This window comes from Centruroides vittatus, unplaced genomic scaffold, assembly GCF_030686945.1.
Source record: "Centruroides vittatus isolate TY-2023 unplaced genomic scaffold, ASM3068694v2 scaffold_149, whole genome shotgun sequence".
NCBI classification, from domain to species: domain Eukaryota; kingdom Metazoa; phylum Arthropoda; class Arachnida; order Scorpiones; family Buthidae; genus Centruroides; species Centruroides vittatus.
Window position 1 is genome coordinate 3,372,676 of NW_027122681.1, and position 22,592 is coordinate 3,395,267.

The 22,592-nt window shown below is 30.6% G+C and overlaps 1 protein-coding gene across 2 annotated transcripts; it reads left to right on the forward strand.

Annotated features, from left to right (window-relative positions):
• On the forward strand, positions 1-17,951 carry LOC136987321 (uncharacterized). Of its 2 annotated transcripts, none has more exons than XM_067285047.1 (7): positions 1-341; positions 7,274-7,438; positions 16,099-16,268; positions 16,372-16,533; positions 16,630-16,794; positions 16,870-17,124; positions 17,186-17,951. In XM_067285047.1, exons 1-7 carry the CDS (start codon positions 202-204, stop codon positions 17,404-17,406), a joined length of 1,278 nt encoding a protein of 425 aa, XP_067141148.1. In that variant the 5' UTR covers positions 1-201; the 3' UTR covers positions 17,407-17,951. The 2 variants fall into 2 exon arrangements, with proteins under 2 accessions (XP_067141148.1, XP_067141149.1); XM_067285048.1 differs by having other exon boundaries at positions 16,630-16,791.
• Positions 17,952-22,592: the final 4,641 nt, after the last annotated feature.

Here is a 22,592-nt window from a genome sequence, read left to right on the forward strand (position 1 = left end):
AAATAGCGGATACGTTGCGACATCTGGACGATCTGTATCGTAACGTCTGATTGGCCATCTTTAATTTACGATTGTGTTCCTTTTCCTTAGCTGTAAGCGTCGTCGCTAATGGCTGGAAATCGACATTTTTTTCAAATGTGATTGGAAGTGTGCTAAAATGTGAGATTTTGGAGAAATTGACAAGTAGAATTAAATTAGAAAATGGCAGGTTTTGAACCTCCTCCTTCCTACTGTGAAGCGACCAGACAACATGCCTCTTTGGGAGGAAATCTTACTTTTGTCGATTTTATACCTCAACCCACCGAATCGGGCATCTTCAACGTCAAATTCGAACCTTTTGGGTGAGGAAAACATTTTTTTCCCATTAATTTTTATATATTTTTACACCTTTACTCTGTTAAATATTTATATAAATCTTTTAGTCTGATTAATAATAATCATTTTGAATATTTCCTTTCACATTTTGCAGTTTTATTAAGAGAAAAAAAAATTATGAATACTCAAAAAGTGATTTGTGTGAACCGTCGCTTCGCCGCCATGTTTGATACCACCGAGACCGAATCCAATTTAGAAAAACCTGCGCGGTTCGTTCGGTTTTACGTGCGATAAAATCGAGCTTACGCGGCCGCCTTTTAGGCTCGTGACTTCCGCCTGCGCTGGCGGAACGGTCACGTAAATGGGGCCGTGGAAAAATTAACGTGGGTTAACACCAATAGAATATCGAAATACAGAATATGTGCTTATGTGAATGCGAGCCGTTTGCAATTGTGTTCGTTCAAGTACGGTACTAAGTGGAATTGTTAGTAGCGGTAGGCAGAATCGATATGTTTATGAAATGGTAGTAAAGATTTATTTTAACAGGAAAATTCAGAAAAAAGTTATTTTGCAGAAGCGTTTAAGAGTTAGATAAAGCGTTAATAATTAAACTGGTTTTTACGTAAGCGCGTAGATATTTTTCTTTGCCAAGCGTTTCGAGCGACGTAGACCGATCGTCCCTTATTTACGGTTATATTTTTGCAGTTTGGTAACCTTGCAAACTGTTCCAAAACTATAGTGGCAAAACTCAATTCCATTTAAAGTTTAATGTTAGGTTTTCCTGTTCTGCTGGCTTTATATAAATGGAGATAAATATCACTTTTGTACACTCCTATCTTGGCCAGTTGAATGAGTTTACCAGTGGCCACAAAGATGGATGATTTATGTTAAAACTTGTGCAGTTTTCCAGGGAAATTTTAGGGATGTCACAAAACAACGTTTTAGTGTATTAGGGATTAATACTGTTTATCCGAGTAATGGAAAAAACTTGCACAATATTTACAATATTATTTATTTGAGATCTAATAATTTATTTGATGCATCACATCGCATGTTTGAATTTAAATTTATTTTAAACACATAATTTGTATTATAATGATGTAATCTGTTTAATTTCTTGTTTATATAAATAATTAAACTGTGTTTTAGCTGTGATGACAAATTTATATTATTATAATAAACCTTTGTAGAGACAGATTATATTCCAATTTCATATATTTCCAGTTAACAAATATGGTTATATTAATTTTATAAATTCATAGTTTCCTTGGTAATCCCACGAGAACAAATGCTTTGTCTGAATTCATATTTGTTTTACATTTATATAATTGAATTAAATATAGTGTCAACTTTTCTGCTGCTGTTCTGAGTTAGAAAATTTATTTAGAATCTTAAATTGCTGATTTCTTTTTTCAGACACTCATAAAAGAAATTGTTAGATAAATCAAGAATATAAAAAATAATTTATTCAATAGAACAATAATTAAATTTAATGATTCTTAATACAGACAGCTAGATGGCCAGATGGCCAGATGGCCAAGGCAAACTTACTGCTGTGGATTCGAGCTTACTACCTGGGATTCAATCTGGATGAATAATTTTTCAGAAATTCTTAGTCGGCAGTCTGTACCAAATATGTCGGGCCCTATCTTTTACCAGTCAGTTGCTTGTATTGTGGACCAAACCCAAGATGGGTCTGAAAAAAAGCCCACTTAGTGTCCACGGGACAGAAAGAATCAAAAATGAAAAATAAAGGCAGGATAGCCATTGATTTTCAAATATTGACATTTGACATTTGGACAACTCACTCTTTTGTAATACTGTCATACCTTAAGTTACTTTTCGGATGCCCAATTTGAACTTTCGTGCATTTTTAGCCAAGAAAATAAATTTTTGGCTATTGTGCAGTGGAATGTTTTGCCAATTGTGCTTTTGATAACAGAGTTATTATTTTGGAAAATTAATTTTTACTACAGTGGGTGATTGGTTAACGAACATAATCCGTTCCGAGACTTTGTTCACTGTCCGAATTGTTTGTTAACCGATTATCGATTTACCATAGGTTTCGTTTTTATGGAAATTTGATTAATTTGTTCTGGAGACCTCAAAAATAAAAAATATATACTTTTTTACTATGTTTATTTATATGTAATAATAAAAATACATATATATATATATATACAGTCTTGCATTTTTATTAGTCATGTTTTTTCTGTTTGTGGGGGTTAAAGAATCTGTCTAATGTCGATTGCTTTTCTCTCTTCAAGATTTTTCAGAAATAATTAACATCATTGTAATTGTAGAGATCCCCAAGCCTATTAACCTGGTTTGGATGACCATTGTTCTGACATCCTCCCACTTCTTCAAAAGATCTTTAATAGCAGATATTGCATTGGCATTAATCCTCTTTTTCAGAAGAAAAATTTTGCCTAGTTTCTTGGTGTTCTTCATTCAAGAGTTCTTGGCACTCTTCTCTCATCAGATCAGTTTCAGGTTCCATTATGAGCTCTTTAATGTTCTTTATTTCTCAGATGTGATATTTTTTACTTCTTACTCTGCTTGAGTCTTCTTGATTATATGGTATCTTTCTTAGATAAGATTGAACTGTGACCTACTGTAGACCTGTTCGGGCCATATTGCCCAGCAACATCAGACATCTGCCCACTCTCTACCTTTGCTATTATACTCTCACCTTTCGAAAATAAAAACTGACGCAAAGCTTAACGAGTGCTCGCTCGGCAGTCTCGTGAATACTATGAAAGAATTGTTTCTGTCAGAAAAATAAAAGGCTGGAATTACAAGGAAGAGTTTCAAAGTTCGGAAGAATACTATGTGATCAGTATATACCGGGTTGAGTGTCGACGTCGATGTCTTCCGCACTCCGAAAAGTTTCGAATTGTTGCCCGAAGACAAGGGAAGATCAATCGATATTCATTATTTTACGTTGCTTCTTGTGTTTGTTTTGTGAGGTGTTCGTTATCTGAACATAAAACTCTCGCGAAGTGTTTGTTATCCGATTTGTTCGTTAACTGAACTGTTTGTTAATCGATCTTCCACTGTATTTCACAACATAATAAAATCTATTACTCATTTAAATGCTTAACTGGAGTTAAGCAGTGAAAGTGAAGTGTATAAACAGCAAAAAAAGGAATTTAATTTGCCGTTTTAATGTTTTAAATAATGTTCTATGCATTATAATATATTCATTGACAACAGATAAGATAAAGAGAATTAGAGATTACGAGATTTAGGAATCATAATTGAATTATTTATTTAATTGTGATTGTTTTCTTCTTATTTAAGGAAAAGTAACATGATTTAAAGAATTATTTATTGATTATAATAATAATCAAAGTTAATTAAATCATTGATTTGATGATTTTACAGAAGTTTTTAAATTTTATTTTGAATAAGAATATAAATATTCTCGTTATTAATTTGCCCCATTTAATATTTATTAATTCTGTTTTAAAAAGGGTTAAATTTCTTTATTTAATGAAATTTTGTAAGTTGAAAATGAAGTTTAATTGTATAAAAGATAAATTTGTAATATTCTAAATCATCAGTTTCCAACTTATTTTAATCACAGGATTCTTTTCATCTTGATGAAAAGTCTGACTTGAAAAGTTCGAAATCTAACAATTTTTACCGATTATAAATAAAATAACAAATCAAAAATTTGTTTGTAATTCTAGTAAAATTTAAGGCAGAAATTTGACACATGCAATTGATTAGAAATCATGAAAAATTGCTTGATGTATTTAAAAAAAGCACTAGTCTTTCCTTCCAGTCTACAACACACTGGTGAAACTTTGAATTCAGAATAAAAAAATACATTATAGTAAAATTAATAATGAGATAACTCAATAGTGGGCCTACAGAAGATCATTGACAATTGTTATTATGTAAAAACTTTGTGGTTTCTGGAATTAGTACTCTCTAAAGTCAATTTCAGTATTGGGTTTTATATATATATATGTAATTGAACCACAACACACTTATCTCAAACCGGATGATACTTAATAAAGTCTCAAAAAGCCTTAGATAAGTCCACTGTAGAACACTTTTACACAGAACTTATCTAAGGTTTTTTTCTAGACTTTATTGGATAAATAATTTTCAGATAATCGACATTCTAGGTAACTGTATTATAATTTTTAAATACAAAGAATAGTGTTTGGGAGAATTAAATATAAGATTTGATTCTCCCAAACACTATTAGGCACAATACGTTTTATTTTTCACATACATGAGCCATGCAGAATCTGTACATAGGTCTGTTATTCCTATGGAATATTAATAATTTTCAAAACTTTATTTAAATAAATTTTACAATATATTCTTTGGGACTACCATTCTGTCTTATATGACTTTGTCGATCGACACGTTTCCTTAGATCACAAAGTTACTTCCCTTATCCGACTAAATATTTCTGGACGTAAGCTAGATGTATACACAAAATATAAAATAAACAGTGGAAAGTAAAGAATGAATATATTCCCTCAGCACACCAGATTGTTTAAAATATAGTACTCGCATCAAAACCAATAACCGGTGCGAAAACTTTCAAAAATCAAACATTTTCGACTCCCCTTCTGAGATCTTCGTCAGGCTTATTTATGTTTTCCATTGGGTTTCAATGGAAAACATAAATAAGCCTGACGAAGATCTCAGAAGGGGAGTCGAAAACGTTTGATTTTTGAAAGTTTTCGCACCGGTTATTGGTTTTGATGCGAGTACTATTTTGTAAAGAATGAAATTGTATTTAACAAACTGTATGCCAGTAGTCACACTGGAATTGGTATTGTGCAATGCATACACCGTGGAAACCAAAACAAAGTGGCTATGCCACAAACTAAAGCTGTAATACAGCCCATCAAATTCAAAACACAAAATTTTAGTAATTCTGGATTTCTGGAAGTAGGATATTTGGTCCAGTAATGTATCAGTTTTTTCGTTATTCAATTCTGATAGTCAAAAGATTATTGAAATTCGGATATTAGTCAGATCGGTCTTCATACAAAAGTTTTATTTTTAATAATTAAAAATTGTTTTAATCTATTTTGAAAATCAATACTTACTTCTCTTCATCTTGAAGATAGATTTTATTAGAGGGAAACGTTTGTTTTACTTAAAAGCATTCGTAAATTTTATTTTTTAATTGATGTTGCGTGATCCTTCTTACCAATGTTATCCTGTATTATATTAGTGCCAATGCCATGTGAAAAATTTTTATATTTTCAGAATATTGTCTTTTTTTCATTCAATGTTATAAACAAGTTTTTTGAAAACAAAGGTTTCATTATATTTTTTACATCAATGCTTGTACAAAGTATTAGAAAATGAATGAAAAAGAAAGTATTCAGTCTCATCTAAAATATTCTTGATTTTAAAATAAATTTCTGCTGTTTTCTATAATATCTGCATTCTCAAGTAACTTCTATCACAGTTTGGAGAATGCATATCTCTACAGCAAAATTAATTAAAATTAGATTTTTTTGAAAATTATGTTAAAGAAATATTGAAAATTACAAAAACTCTTTCTTAATACTGTAACATACAGAAATAATATATATGAAATTTGTTTGTAAAAAGGGCTGGCAGAATTACAATTTAATAAAAAGTAAAAATATATTACAGATGGATACTAGTCCAATCTTCACTGTTTGCCTTTCTTTAGAGGCTATGCCTCTGCACAAAATGCAAAACAGTTTAACAGTTTAAAATGTTTTACAAAGAAATATTATATTTTTAATTGTGTTGGGATTGTCACCTGTGGACATTTTAAACTGTTTTGCATATTTGTGCAGAGGCATAGCCTCTAAAGAAAGGTTGTCTCTGCAATGGAAATAGTTGTTCCTGGTGATTGGACATGGCAAGTAGTGAAGATTGGACTAGTATCCATCTGTAATATATTTTTACTTTTTATTAAATATATATGAAAATTAAATTGAAAAGAAACAACTGTGAATTAGAAGGAACCATGATGATAAACACATTAAAGAAACAAGAAGAAACCAATATACATAATATAAAGTTTGTTTTCAATGCATGAGTTGCTATGCTAAATACAATTTTTACTTAGCAACACTCATTTTTTTGGTATAGAACAGACGTGATGTTTTGTAACTTGTGACCATGTACACATTTTGGTTTATACTCTTCTGTATGGCTAATAACTTCCTTTTTAGTGACATGGTATAAGCCTTCTATTAGATAACATTATAATTAGTTTACATAAAAAATTATGATTAAAAATGTGTTTATTTTGTAAATTTGTTCATAAATGTTTTTTGTAAATTTTAAAACTTATGTCGAGACAATATCTTAATTTTTACAATTATTCTTTTGTATGTAACGTTACACACTTTATTTTACATTTGCATCATCTAAAACATAATTTGCTTAATATTTACACATTTTTAAAAAAACTATAGGAAAATATCTTAGCATTTACACTATTCCTCCATAATACTTAACCAATAATGATGCATAAGATAAGTGCATGATAACAATCAAGTCTCTCATACATTTTGTATTATTAAATATATATTTCACTCGATCACTAATAGTTGTTAATATTAATTATTCCATCAAGTTTACCTAAGTAAAACTAAAGAGCATCAAACTGTGATAAATTTTAGAAAATGACAGGGCTGTTGTGTAAAAAAAATAGGTGCTATTAAATAAAAATTAGATATAGTACAGCAAATAATGTACTGAAAACAGTGAAATTAATTTATTTAGATAAAATGTAGTTGTTTAAACTAGTATTTTTTGGTTTATTTAATGTTATTTTTGCATAATTTTATTTAGTTTGCTTTATTTAATGACATTTGTTTTTCAATTTGCACAATAATATAGTTGTATTCTTAGGCCTACACAGTATTTATATATACTTTGTAACAAATTCAATATAAATATGATATGGTTTTTATTTATTTATTTAATGAATTAGTGTCCTCATTGAACAAGCAAATGCATGGCTATCATCAAATCCATCATTAGAAGTTAAAACATGTGAAAGTATAGAATTTAAATGTCAAGGCCGGACTCCAATGGTTGAAAAAATGACATATTTAGAATTCAACGAATATGGAACACGTTACATAAGGGGATTAAGGTGAGTATACAATATAAATGTTTTAGAAACTTGTCCTTTGTGTATGATGGGTCCAAACTGAAGTCAATCAAAGTAACCACTAACCTTTATCTTCAGTTGCTATACATTAACATCAAAACGTTTTTAGCTTTTTTAAGGTTATCATCATTGAACATTCTTCCAAGATGCACAATAAATATATTGTGCACCTTGGAAGAATGATAGATACACAACCAATACATTGAAATAGATATATTGTATGTGTTCTGTTATGCATCTTAGAAGAATTTTCACTTATGATGGCCTTAACAAGGATGAAAACATTTTGAAGTTAATGTATAACAACTAAAGATAAAGGTTAGTGCTAGTTTGATTGATTGTTCTCTGTGTATTTTCAAAATTGACTTATTGTTTATATCAATTGTGAAATATGAGTGTTTTCATTAGCCCTCTAAGGCAAACACACAACAAACAAAACACAGTAGATTTGAAAAAAGAATTAATTTACACATGATTTTCTCTGGCAGTTACATTTACAGATGGCCAATTGCAATTACACTGGCAGTAACCCAAAACCTGATTATCGGCAGAACAATTACAAAACTTTCTCTATCCAACCCCATGATATACCAAGTTGCAATATTACTAACTTATAGAATAGTAACAAAATTAATATCCTTACAACTAATCTTTAAGACTAAACTTAAAAGTAATATGAAAACTGATGCCAGGGGGCAAGAAGTTGGAAAAGTGGAGGATAGGCAAGAACAAAGGCATCCAGGTCCTTCAGTCATCTATGAATTTCTATTGTCTTGAGAGGCCATGTGGAACTTCATATAATCTATGATTACTAAGATGTCATTTACTTAGCAAGGAATTGTAAATGGTCAAGTTCAATCCAGGACTACTCGTTCACCACTTGATATGAGAGAAATGGAGTTCTTTTCCTCGTAGGACTTAGCTCAGGGAATGAAACTTGGCTCAGTCGATGTCAATCTACCTTACATTTCATCTCAGGAATTTCAAAGATTCTTTTATGAAGTTCCAATTTCACACATATACTTGGGTTAAGGACATTTTCACACTCCTGTCTTCCATTCCTCTCTCATCAAGCACCAGCTGAAAAACGTCCCTTCTTCACCACATTTCCCTTAACTCCTCAAATCGGTTCATCCGTGAAGTGACTTGTACTCCAATAAAGGAAGATTTAAGGGAATTTGAAAGTTCTAGAAAGGAGAAAGAACAAAGAAATAATACAAAAATAACAAAACTACTAAAACAGATTATGGCATACTGCCACACAATGTTCATTTAAAAGAGATAAAAATGCAAAAAAAAAAAAACCTGAACCATATTATGACTCAACTTAGCTGCTAAATAAACTTCTACATTTACAAAACACCGGGCTGAAATCAACATGTACCTGAACCAGTTACCGGTGTTGGAGAAAAGACGAATAATTATCGTAAATGTTTTTGAACCTTAATGGTTCTTCTTCAGACGATAAAAAAGAGGAGTGACGGAATGCAGAACAAAAATAGAACATCGATATTTAAAATGAAATCGAACCCACGTCTCGTTTAAAATCGTTGGATTGGACATGTGCATTCGATGCGGATAGATGGCGATGAAATTTCTCTTCTCACATTGCTTCTCTTTTTTATCGTCTGAAGAAGAACTATTAAGGTTATTAATGTTAGCTGCTAAATCTTTAACTGATCTATTAAAAGTAATAAGTCACACTCCTGCATCTTTTACTCCTTTGAAAAATCTAAATTCAACAGAAATTTCTTCATACAAAATTTAAAAATATCACCAACCATTCACCAGTTTTGTTTTAAGATTTTTTTTTTGCCACTTCAAATTATTTATTGCCACCAGTTTTACTTCCTAATTAATGCAGGTGCTGGTAACCTTATCACTTTGGTGCCTGGAAAGCAAATGTTAAGCTGTCACTTACAAGGAGAGGATCAGACGTTCGGGTCTCCAATTTGAATGAAACCTGGTGAGCACGTAGTCTTAAACACAAACATTCCTTGTCCAAATAATAGAACCCACTTCTCAACTATTTCCCAAAAGTGGGCTTCTGAAAATTTAGTGTTTAGTTTATAAGTCTTTGAAAGGTTCATTTCTCTGAGCACCAATAGCCAAGTGGATAAGACACTATGCACCGGAGCTAGATGATAAAGGTTCGAATGTTTCAAATTTTAGTTTAGTTCTGTTTTTTAATGTGTAACTTTATTATTTTACCGTATTATTATTACCGTTATTATTTCTCACGTTTAAAGCTTACAAAATAAGAGATTATACATTGTGACATCATTTTCTGTTCAGTAAAAACAAGTCTCTGTAGATTAACTCTTTTATGTTGTTGCATAAAATTTTTATTTCTTCATATTTATTTTAAGATATGGTAGTATTGTGATATTTCAAGTGTAAGAAACATGAGTGCATTGAGGATTTGTGACTCAATTTTGCATTGAATGTCAAAACGAGCGAATTTGGATTTTTATCGCCACTTTAATAAAAATATAACTTACATGTTAGTGGTGATTTGGGGCTATACAGCACGACCTTTGACCATACAAACATTTCAAAAATTAATTACCTCACTTTAAATTTCAGATTATTGTTGTGAAAGGTTATCAACATTCATTAAAACAAATGTATTTTGTGAAGGACTTGGATGATGGTTAATTCAAAATCAAGCTTATGTAATTCAATAATGCTCATTGGAAAATCTCAAAACACATTACCATAGCATTGAACTTGAGTATGTTGCTGTTTGCTGGACCATCATTGATAGATTTTGCATCTGTTCACTTGGACATCCTTTAATCTGATAGATGATAATTTTATAACACAGCTTATATCAGCAAAATCTAAAAACAATTGCATTTTGCTACATTATTAATGCCTTGCAATTCAAATTTCAAATGTAACATAGATCCAGAAGGGAAAACATAGTAGCTGATTAGCTTTTCCTTTTCATAATTCCAAAAATATACTTTTTGCAATTATTTGTATCCTATACTACTAACTAGTTAACCGAATTCTAGAAAGAGAGGATACTTCCTGTAAGTAAATTATTATTATTAACAAATTAATGATAGAACAAAATACAAATTATCTCTGCCAAATTCATAATTCTTATTTCATTTAAGAAAATGTTTGTTTTTACTTGCTCTGAAATCTACAAATGCAAACAATGTGATGATAATATCAAATAATCTCATCTCATCAGTGATATTATACACGAATCATTTGACCGATTCGTGTATAATATGATTATTCCCGAACACGAACCAATCGGCACAAGGTGGTCAAAAATTCGTCATAGTGCTATACTTTTCTTAAATCTGCAATTTTGGTGCAATTTTTGAAAAAATATAACATCATGGATGCCGTAGGCAATATCGACTTAGCTTGGCAAGAATTAACTGATAAGTGCATGAACAGAGTGTGGAAGAAGGTATGACTGGAGGTATCCAAGAATTCTCAACAAGAAGAGCCTATTGTTGACCAAATTGTCAACCTAATCGATACAGCAGGACTAGGAGATGTAGGTGAACTGGATATTGAAGAGTTACTGCAAGTTTCTGGTGAGAGCCTTACCAATGATAACCTTCAAGAACTGACAGAACAAGCAATTCATGTAGAACTGGAAAATAGTGATTCTGAAAACGAAGAACCCAAGGAATTTCTCTATATATTTCCTTAGTAAAAGTTTGGTAACGATAACATGAATTGTTGATCAAATTGTAGCGAACGATCCAGATTTTGAAAGGAGTGCAAAAGCAAGATGAGGTGTTTTGGATGCAATCTCCTGCTACCAACATTTGCTTTAAGGAAAGAATAAAAAAGCAACAAATGACACTAGACGACTTCATCGCAAAATAGTCAAGAATTTCAGAAGAGCCAGGACCTTCATCACAAAAAATGAACTTTACGTTTCTGTGAGCATATGTTTGTGTTATTTAACATATATTGTTGTGCAAATTAATATAAAAATAACTTAAAATTAAAGTAAATTTTGTTTATTTTTGGTCACGTGTTCCCCTAACCATATGTTAAAATGACCTCGTTTAACGCTATTTCATTTAGTGCTTTGTCATCTAGGAATGTATCCCCTGCGTCAAGCGGGGTCTTACTGTACTCATTTAACATACAAATGGAACAAATATCACTTACGTAAAGAACAAAAATCATATTGAAATGTTCTCAAATGTGGGATAAATTACTTCTCCCATTTTACTTGTACTTGATACCACATGACAGAACTTAATCTGATATTCTCCATTTTACCTGTTATATGGATTCTTTCCTTTGTCTTTTCTCGTAACTGTATATTTCAGTTGTAAAAATAAAGATAAATTTAATTGAGAAGATATGAACAAAAAATATAATTTGAATATTTTTCTTTCTTTCTTTCATTTAATATGTGTACAGGTATACCTCGTCTTACGTCGGTAATTGGTTCCAGGAGAGGCGACGTAAGTCGAAAAACGACGTAAGTCGAATTTACTTGTGTAATTACAACGTAAGTCGTAGTTTCGACTTACGTCGTAACTAAACGCCAATAATGGAGGAAACGCCTATAATGAGCACTTAAAGACCGCTAAATAAGACGACAACACAGGAACACAGATGTTTTCATGTTTCGTTCTCTGGGATTTATGATGATTATATTAACATTTACTGTAAATATACATATTTTAATATGATTGTATGTGCTTTTAACGCTTTTCTAGTGATATTACGACTTCAATGTTTGTGGCGGACGGATTTAAAGTCGAATAAACTGATTTAAACTTGATTTTTATTTTTCCATATACTTTTTTGACAAACGACATATAATCGGGAACGACGTAACTCGAGGTATATCTGTATTATAAAATTATAAATTTCTTATTAATAAAATTTTATTGTATTAATTTTATTTCAATTATAATTTATCGGGTTGTTCGCAAAGTAATTTCGTTTTTTTCATAGAAAAATAAACGCAATATTCTTATAACAAGTATATATTTTATTGAATTATATAATGACCATTTTGGTCAAATACCTGTTGTCATTGTTTCTGGTAGCAGCATGATTTCACATTCATAAGAGTTTTGATTGTTGTTTACAAAAAACTGATCCAAGTGATTTTTGACATTGTCATTTCAAGTAAATGTCTTAGTTAAAAAAAATTTGTATAGACCGGAACAAGTAATAATCTGAGTGTGCCTGATCTAGCGAATACAGTTGGTGTGATAGCACATTCCATCTAAGCTATAACAGTTTCTGACGAGTTACCAAACTCGTGTGAAATTTGGCATTATCATGGTAAAACATTACACTTTGTTTGTTGATCAATTCTGGCCTTTTCTGTTTGATGATATTACTCAATTTGTTTACTCGACGGCAGTACACTTTCAAATCAACTATTAAATTGTCTGGTAAAAGCTCAAAAAAAAAAATTTCTTTAAAATCCCACCATAGAGAGCATCTCCCTTTAATAACATGTGGAACCCATATATCGAGCTTTGAAACGAAACCAATTTGTTTTAAGAAATAATAAACGGTTTAATTTAACAGATTTAATCTCTTAGCGATTTCACGTGTTGTTATACGGCAGATTGCTTCAATCGGTACCTTTATTTTGTTTTCGTTGGCTTCAAATGGCCATCCAGAATGTGGTGTATCTTCGATATTAAAATTGCCAGAACACAATTTTTGTAAACCAGTTTTGGCACTGTCTTTCTCTCAACACATCTTCTCCAAACATGTATCACAATTTTTTTCTTGTTTGAACGGCATTTTGGTTTTTTAGTTATAAAAAAGCAAAATATACCGAAAATGATGCTTTCAATTGCCCATATTTGATGGGTTACCGAAAAAAAAAACAATTGTACAGAATCAAACAAAATTTTTTACAAATAAGCCTTAAAATGTCAGCTGTCAAATTATATAATGAAAATGTGGTTTAAAATCAAATTGGCTGATAAAAATACATCTAATACCCTCTAGTAATAAAAAAACGAAATTACTTTTTGAACAACCCAATAGTAGTAAAAAGCATTTAATTTAAACATTATATGTAGAGGGTGTGCTAGGGTTTATTTGCCAAATAGTAGAAATATATTCTACAAGTGGAAATGAGGAAAAAATGTTACATGAAGTTTGAATAGGAATGCTTTTTGCAAATTGTTTCTATGTTAATTAACATTAGTTTTATATTGGGTGGTGAACCTATGGCACACATGCCCAAAGTGACATGTAAGGAGAAAGCATCTGGCACAAATGATTTCAATTTATTATCAATCTTTTTCAATCATCCTTTCAGTTTATCATCTAATCATCCTTTTTTCAGTCAGTTTTTTTAATGTATTCTAATTAAAGCATGTTTGAATAATAATATTTAAAGAAATTAAACAAAGTCTAAATCTTTGGCACATAAACGTCTTTAAAGCTAAGTATGCTTACTATACGGCATGCAAACTCGAAAAGGTTTGCCATCCCTGGTCTATGTCAATGCTTGTCTTGTCAAGCATTTTTATTTTATAACTTGTCTAATGACTGTAGACATGTTTTAGGATTATCTATCCCCTCTTCAATATGCAGTATCTTCCTTATTTCTTATTGTGTTTTGTCAAGACAACTCTGCAAAAACAGTCATGAAAACCTTTGGTCTACCAATAACTCACCTTTTCTGTACTTGTACCTGATTTTTAAATGAAATTATTTTTTAATTCTAACTTTTTGCTTTTCTTTTATCATTGCTGTATTACTGGGTTGATTGAGTCTCATTATATTCATGGAATGTAATGATTCTCAACTAGTCCAGGATGTATAGATTCTGAGGGGAAAATGTATTACTGCCATATAAGAGTATTAATGCAGGTATCTTAGAGAAGAATATTACTGTGTTTATATCATACGCATTTATCAACTTTTGTTCATTTTGACCATTGAATGAATTCATGATGTTCATGCTGACCTTGAATAATGGAAGAATTGTATTTCTTTTTGATGATACACCTGTAGAAAGTATTGACTGCTTTATCTCAACTGCAGATGTCATGAAACACTATTTGAGAACATTGCAAGCTAACAAAATGTAAATGCAGTAGCAAGTGATAATTGTTTTTTATCAAGGATATGATGGACAGATAAAGTAAAGTAACTTTTATGAAAGGGCCATATTCAATTATAATAACAGTATTATGGGACCCATAATATTGCACACGCTACCAAAACATTTTCAAAATGAATTTTGCTGTAATATTTGGTTCGGTATAATTAATGGCCTACTCGTTGCCATTCTTTCTGCCTGATTGATTAAATAGCATACTTTTTGAAAAAGTATGATATTTAATCAAAAATTTATGAAAAGATTTATCAATTTTGAAAAAAAATATTTCATTACTGTTTTTCCTAAACAGTTGAATATAATTATATGGTTTTCCATCACACTATGCTACACAAGTTAAAAACTAGTTGATAAACATTATCCTCATAGGTTATTCAAAGTGGACTGGTTCTCTAGCCTCTGAAGTTGCCAGATTTCATGACTCTAGGTTTTTACTTATGATATACAGTAGACCCCTCTATAACACAGGTTCATATAACATGGATTCGTATAACATGGCAAAAAATTTGCAGTTGTGTTCGTATAACACGGTAAAACGTCATCGCCGACTCGTGTCGCGACAGGATTGGTCAAATCTGGACCAATAGCGGATATTGTACAAACTGTTGAGTTTAAACGAGCACTAGACCTACTAAAAAACATTTATTATTCAACGGCCATAAAAATTATATTTTTATTAATGATGTCTCCAAAGTTAAGTTATTTTTCTGCAAAAAATTCGCTAATCGGGAAACACCTGCCATTTGACGAGCCGCTCCGTGACGAAAACAAGCTTAAGCAATGGAGTCGTCAAATGGTGCACACTCGGTAAGTAATCCTACAATTTTTTGTTTATAGCATAGTTTATATGGATTATTCGCAAAAAATTATATGTGATTTGGAAATGTTGAATCAAATTAGTCTAGAATTGATTAATATTATGGAAGAAAACCTTTCAAACAGCCGTAGCCTCTAAACTGCACACGTGCTGGGCTGTGATTGGCTCACATATTTAAGTGACTCGTACAACAAGGATTCATATAACACAAAATGTATCTACTGTGTTATGGGGGGGTCTACTGTATAGAACTTTAAAAGATGAGGTTTTACACCACAGAAATACAGTACTTTCATGTCAAGATTTAATACAAAGAATTAATAACTGAAATACCAAAGTGCAACAGAATTTTCAGGAAATTTGTAGTGTAATAAGTTTTGCACTATATCAATGTCAAGTTTGTATTGACATGCAAAGATTGAAGCTGGTAAATATGATATGAATAAAATAAAAGATAAAATAAACACATTTGATCTTTTATTTTCTGCAACTAAAAATCCATCATTACTTTTTTCACATTCTGCTTCAATATTTATTTATAATTTTATTCTAGCCAAAGTTCATACATAAAATTTTGTTTTCTTATTTTCACTTGTAGAATATACTCCTGCCAAATGGTAGGTAAACTGCTGGATGCCCTGTATATATGATGATTGAATTACAAATTTTAACTAGATATCAATTTATTATTATTTAGAGAATTTACAATTTTGCATTTAACTTGATTAGATTATGGGTGGTACCAAGAAGTGATGCAAGGCATCCTCCTCAAAAAATTGGTTATCTGAATTTAGTGCCACAGCCTAAAGAACCATCGTCATTATTTGGTACTGGACAGTTTAAAACTTTAAGTGATATTCTAGAAAAATTTAACAAATCTGCTGCAACTAATCCTCCTGGTAATTTTTTTCTGTTAATTGAAATATTTATATATATGGTATCAATTAAAAGATATTTAACTTATAAAGAATTAAAGTATATTTTATATTATTTTTTAATCAGGAAGAATACTTTCTATTGAATCACAGGAAATGAAATTACCTAGCTGGTCTAATTTTGATCCAGATCGCTCATCGTGGACAGAACACGGTAGAGGTCAAACACATTTTCTATTTGTTGTTAGAATATTTTTTGAATATGGTCCCCCAGCCGCAGAAGAAATTGGTAATAAAAATATATTTTCTTAAAATACCGTTTTTATATATTTTAATATATAATTTCTTTCATAAGTTTTTAATTTATTTTTACAATAACATTTAGGAATTGCAGATTTTGTTCCGGTGATGCTTGCCGACGGTGGACTTTTTTCAATTCCTCAGTTCGAACCTTTTTCTAATGTTATAGCACGAGCTTCCCAATGGTGCGAACAACAACGATTTCTTAGATTTTGTAATGCTCAATCATTAGAAATTAAAATGAAAGGTGGTAGGTTATTTTGCTTAAAATTTTAAAAGAGTATAACTTTCAATATTATCTAGTTATTATTTTTCATTGCTGCAGGTGCAGTTGTTGACACGCAAAGAATGAGCTATACAGAACACGGTGGCAAATCGACTTATTACGTTAGAGTTTTACGCGTGACGTATACAAAACCCGCTGAGTCTTTAATTATGGAAGCCTCGATTAGAACGCCGGTTCTTCATTTAACGTGCAAAACTTTTATACCATATCAACTGAATACAAGCATGTTTATACCAGAATTTGAAAGCCTTACTCAAACAAAAGAAAGAATGAAAATATGGGTTCAACTTACAGGTAAGTTGAAAAAAACTTTTTTATAGTTTTTGGCGAGTTCATTGAGACTAGTCTGTTTTAGGAGCAAGAATGTTAAGTGCAGAAACTGTTGCAATGAGATTGTTAACTGGCGGAGAAGCTACATCCGGTATCGAAGCGAGTTTCACTTATAATCCCGCTAATATGAACGAGTATTGGATTTATATTATTAGATTATATTTAGACGGATATTACAAAGAACCTGAGCCGCATTTGCTACCACCGCCACCTCCAGTAGTAAACAAAACTTGTGCCATTTTATAAGTTGTGATATAAACAGAGCAGTAATTCGTCAAATTCTGCACATGCCCTATCTAATGCAAATCTCGAGATTTAAGTTTTTTCTAAAAGAAATTAGTATTTATATTTTTATATTTGCAAATATCCTTTTACATGTGAAATATTTCTTAAATTGCCTTCAAATTAATATATATGCAATCAAATAAAATAATTAAGAAATTCTTTTATATATTTTGACAGTCATAGGCTGTTATTTTTTTATTATGTATTTGACAAAATTTAAATTTAGTTGAATTAAAAATCAACTAAATTGTTGCACAATGTAGAAGGTAGCTTGAATGTTAATTTATATTTTGAAAAGTGTTTAATGTATATTGAAGATTTTTACGAAGTATTTAACGTTAAGACGAAACAAGCTTGTCGGAAAATCGATAATACGAAAAAGTGCATGCCGTTATCAATAATATAACATAATCATTACTTATATCATCAATAATTACTAGTCATTTAAAAGTTTAAATTGTATTTTCTGTTCGTATGTTGTTTTAATACAGTATATCAATGCATTATTTTAAAATTTTTATTGAATAATTATACATCATAGACATTTTTTAACTAGTAAAATATAAGAAGTCATACAATAATAAAAATCCATTCTTATTTCACTGCCTGCACGACTATGCTCAAAATACATCTTAAAGTTTGCAATCGTAACTTCCGTAGTAGGTGCGTAACCGAACGTATTGAATATTTTAAATATGATTTCCTTAATCCGATCATCTTCCGAAAGAAAAAAATTATTAGATTCGTAGAAAAAAGCTTGATATTTGCTTATAACAAAGGAAATTTTTGAATACATTTAGGGTAGTATATTTAATCTGTTGAATAATGTGAATTTTATTTTCTGTAATTTTACATTAATAAACAGTCTAGAATAGACTTCAGCTAAATCATTTATTTTAGCTTTTCGGAACTAATAATAATGAATTAATTGAAAAAAAGAACAACAAATATAGATGAAAAAATGTTCTAAAGCAGAAATAATTTAATATGCATATATATATATTTCAAATCCTAATAAAGTTTCAATTGGAAAAAGTTTTAAAACATCTACTTAAACTTTAAAATTGTTCAATGAAGTTTGAAAAACTGAACATTTTCCATCTGCTTTCACATAATTACAAAAAATAATACATGTACTGTACATTATGATAAAGCAGCAGCAAATGAACTTAATCTATATAAATGAATATTGTGAAATGTTAAACACTCTTGTCTTTGTATATCAGAAAAATCAAACTTATCCACTAATAAATACATCAGCCTAATACACCAATATTTGTGAAATTTCTCACTTGTTATATACTGTTAAGTTTAAACTATGCAATGCTTGATGATTGAGCACCTGTTATAAATTTCTATGTTTAATATTTTAAGTATTGTAGTATCTTTCTGTATGATCATTATTTATACTTAACTTCATTTTCTTTTAAAATGTAAAAAAAAGTCATATTGTGTATATGATTCATTAATTAATTATTACATTAAATCAGTTTGTATATTTCATTCTTTGTATATTTACCACAGAAGGTTCTACTATTTAAATAAAGAGATTCATTGTTATTCATTGCACAAAACAGGTTTTTGAAAGAAAAGTCTTGTTTTTACGATATAGTAAAGAAAAAACTTTGTAAAGCATATACACAAAACTCGCTGGACGGCCGAGTGGTTAAGGTGAAGACTACCGCTCGGGACTTTGAATTGAATCTAGATGGGTCAAAAAACCCCCAGAAATTTTTCGGGAATGCTGCACAACGATATGCCGATCCCCTTATCATCTGGCTTGCAAATAGGTTTTTTTACTGCTACAGAGCAGAAAGAGTGGAGTAAAACATAAGAAGGGATGAGTGGAGTGATAAAAGTTTTCTTTATTAAAAATAAAAAAGTATTAATTTTGAAATAAATTGATGTATAATACCAATAATAATCAAGTAAATAAATGTATCCATTTATTTATTTAGCTTAATAAAAAAAAAACCAGCAATGAATTGTTGAACTTTCCCAGCAAAATTTAAAATTTTGGTGGCTCTCATCTGTTCTTTTATTTTATTAAAAAAACTTTTTATATTTTTAACTATTATAAAATGGCAAAAAGCTTAATTTTGAGGGTAGGAGATGAGTTTTATAGAAAATTGTAAATGGTAATAACGAGTAAAATCGTGATTAAGTCAGACTGTACTGGACATACATAGGATCCCCTTTATCTCCCACTCTCTTTAACCACCAAAATTTAATAGTATCAATCCACCTAATAAACAAGCCTCCCTGCAAAATTTCAGAAATGTTTGATAAAAAGCACAAGAGTTATAAAGCTTCAAAGAAGGTAAACATAATCGTGCCCTCCCAGCCACACTAACATTCATACATACAGAAATTACCCCCAAATTCTTTTTAGCATTTCTTGACGTTTCAAGGTGACCTAAGTTCAAAAATGTAAAAATCTTTAGGGGCCATTTTTTGACCAATCTCCATACTTTTCTTCTGTTATATATAACAGCCAGAAAAGTAAAAATGGCATTTTAACCAATGTTAAGTTTTATCAATAATATATTAAAGTTTATACTATTTGACACTTGTACCACCTCTCACTGATTCCTCATATATACATGCTTGGATTTACACTTTAAACCAATATAAATACAGTAGAGCATCGATTATCCGACCCCCGATTAACCGACTTATCGGTTAACTGACCGCGTTCTAGTCGGTAAATTCAAATGTCCGCTAGTGATGTGGCGCTACAATATTTGGTTATGTCTTGGCTACTTTAATATTATTTTTGTTAAATTTTTGCATGTTTTAGCTGGCAGCACTGGCTCGACCATGAAAGGGAGGCTAGTATTTAAATCAGGCCTAACACACTATACTAATAATGTATTTTTTCATACTTTTCGGTTATCCGACCAACCCCAGTCCCCAATTGAGTCGGATAATCGATGCTCTACTGTATTCTAAAACTATTCACTCTTATAAAACGACCCCGGATTTTTGGGGCATTTTTTTACGATTCGACTATCGTTTTATCTGTGGAAATATTTAAAATAATTACAATTACCGTATTTTTCTTTTAATCTTTTACACATTGTTATGAATATTACTGTTAATGTTAGCAGTGAATTTTACCTTGCTGACAAGGTAGTTAAAATGTTAGGTTTTTAAAGCTTTTTCTCACAAGTTCAGAAAATTGTTCATGTCCACATCAAAGCATTTTGAGAATCTTTCATAGGTGATCTGTTTTGGATATGTCGAGCCTCATTCTGTGGATCTAAGAGGAAAAAATATCTGGTAGATCCACAGGGCAGAGAGAATAAAAACAAAAGCATTTTAACCAGTTATATGATTGGCCTTTTTGTGCTCTCAGAGTGGTAAAGGGCCTAAAACCACAAAAAAAAAAAAAAAACCAGTTATATGAAATAGTTTTCTACAAACAAAAATACAAAAACGTTTGAATGGATGATTATATTAAAAATACTTTCATTATGTTAAAATATTTACATTATTAGTTGTAAGGAAAGTAAGACGAGGTATTGAGACAACACAATGCTTTACTATCTCACTGTTTATTATTATTAATTTATTTATTTTTGGATGGTATTATTTTATAATTAGTCCGATTAACACAAACACATAAAACATTAAATTCATATATAAAGTTTAATAATCGATTATATTGCAATTTAAACTTTTTTGTTCATTATTAATATATTATTAAAATAGACTCGCCAATTATTTCTGGCAGCGTATTTAACAGGAAAAACGGAAAATTCAAATTCCGAAATTGACAAAAATTTCACACAAAGTTGTAGTTAATGACACAAATGATAGTGAACATCAAGCACTTACTACTTCCAGAAGAAGGAAGCAATACACACCGGAAGACGATAGACTCATAATAAGTGACGTCTTGGAAAGGAAAGCATATAATAAGGTGAAAGGTCGTAGTTTCCGGAAAAGTATGCAAGACAAAAAGTGTTACCTCGACGCTCTTGGCAGTCGCTAAAAGAACGTTATATTAAAAAGATCATTCCGAAAATTAACACTTTCGATTTGCATCCTGAGCAGAGAACAGCATTGCAGACACCTTTCCAACGAAAGGGTAAAAACAAGAATAGTAATGCAACCAGATGTTCTTCAATAACTAATTTTGTTTCTCCAGAAAGAAATATTGCCGAAAAAGAAGAAAAACATGATTTAGCAATAACAAAAATCCACTGATATCGATATAGAGAAGTCAAATTCAGAATTCCAGTTAATGATACGCAACGGAGAAAAATTTGAACATCGGACAGGTTAATGTATTTTTTCGTACAAAGTCGGAAACTGGAACAAATCATTAACTGGAAGGACCCCAGTCCCCAATTGGTTTCACTTATCGACGCTCTACTGTATATAAATTTTCGTTAGGCTTAAAATCGACGAAAATTCAACACGAAGCGACACGCAACGGAGAGAAAATTTGAACATCGGACAGGTTAATGTATTTTTTCGCACATAATGGGTAATCGGAACAACCCCAGTCCCCAATTGATTCCGATTTTCGACTCTCTACTGTAATTCTAATTCAAAAGTAAGTTTGATTTTTACATTGTACAAGATACTTAAATCAATATTAAGCAACTAAAATTTTAATTTGCATACATATAACAGAAATTCACAAATGTTACAAGTGGATTATTTGGAAAGTTATTGGGATAAAATTTAGGAAAAGCATTGATTTTTTATTTTAAATTCATGAGTAGAGTTCTTTTTAAGATAATTATACAGTTTAAGGGAATAGAGTTTTATTATTAATAATAAGACGTCGTTTGCTCTATCACGTGATTCCTGCAAAATGTAGTGCAAAGAGAATGGATTCTACCGTGAGAATAACAACTGTGTCACAGATAAAGTGGCTAGAAAATATAGTGTCAGAATCGAGCTTATTTTCTGTCCCTTTATTGGAGGTTGCCACAAGAGGCCCTGCTGTCAGTCGTTGTGTTGCACTGGTTATATCATCCTATGTTTATATTGGTTTGAAATGGAATTTTTAAGCAGAGTAATGTGCTAAGTAAAAGAATGTAGATCGATAATAAGTCATTTCACAAACAATCAATTATTACATAGTATGATTTTATAAACATTTATACACGAAGGAATTTGATTTTATTAAT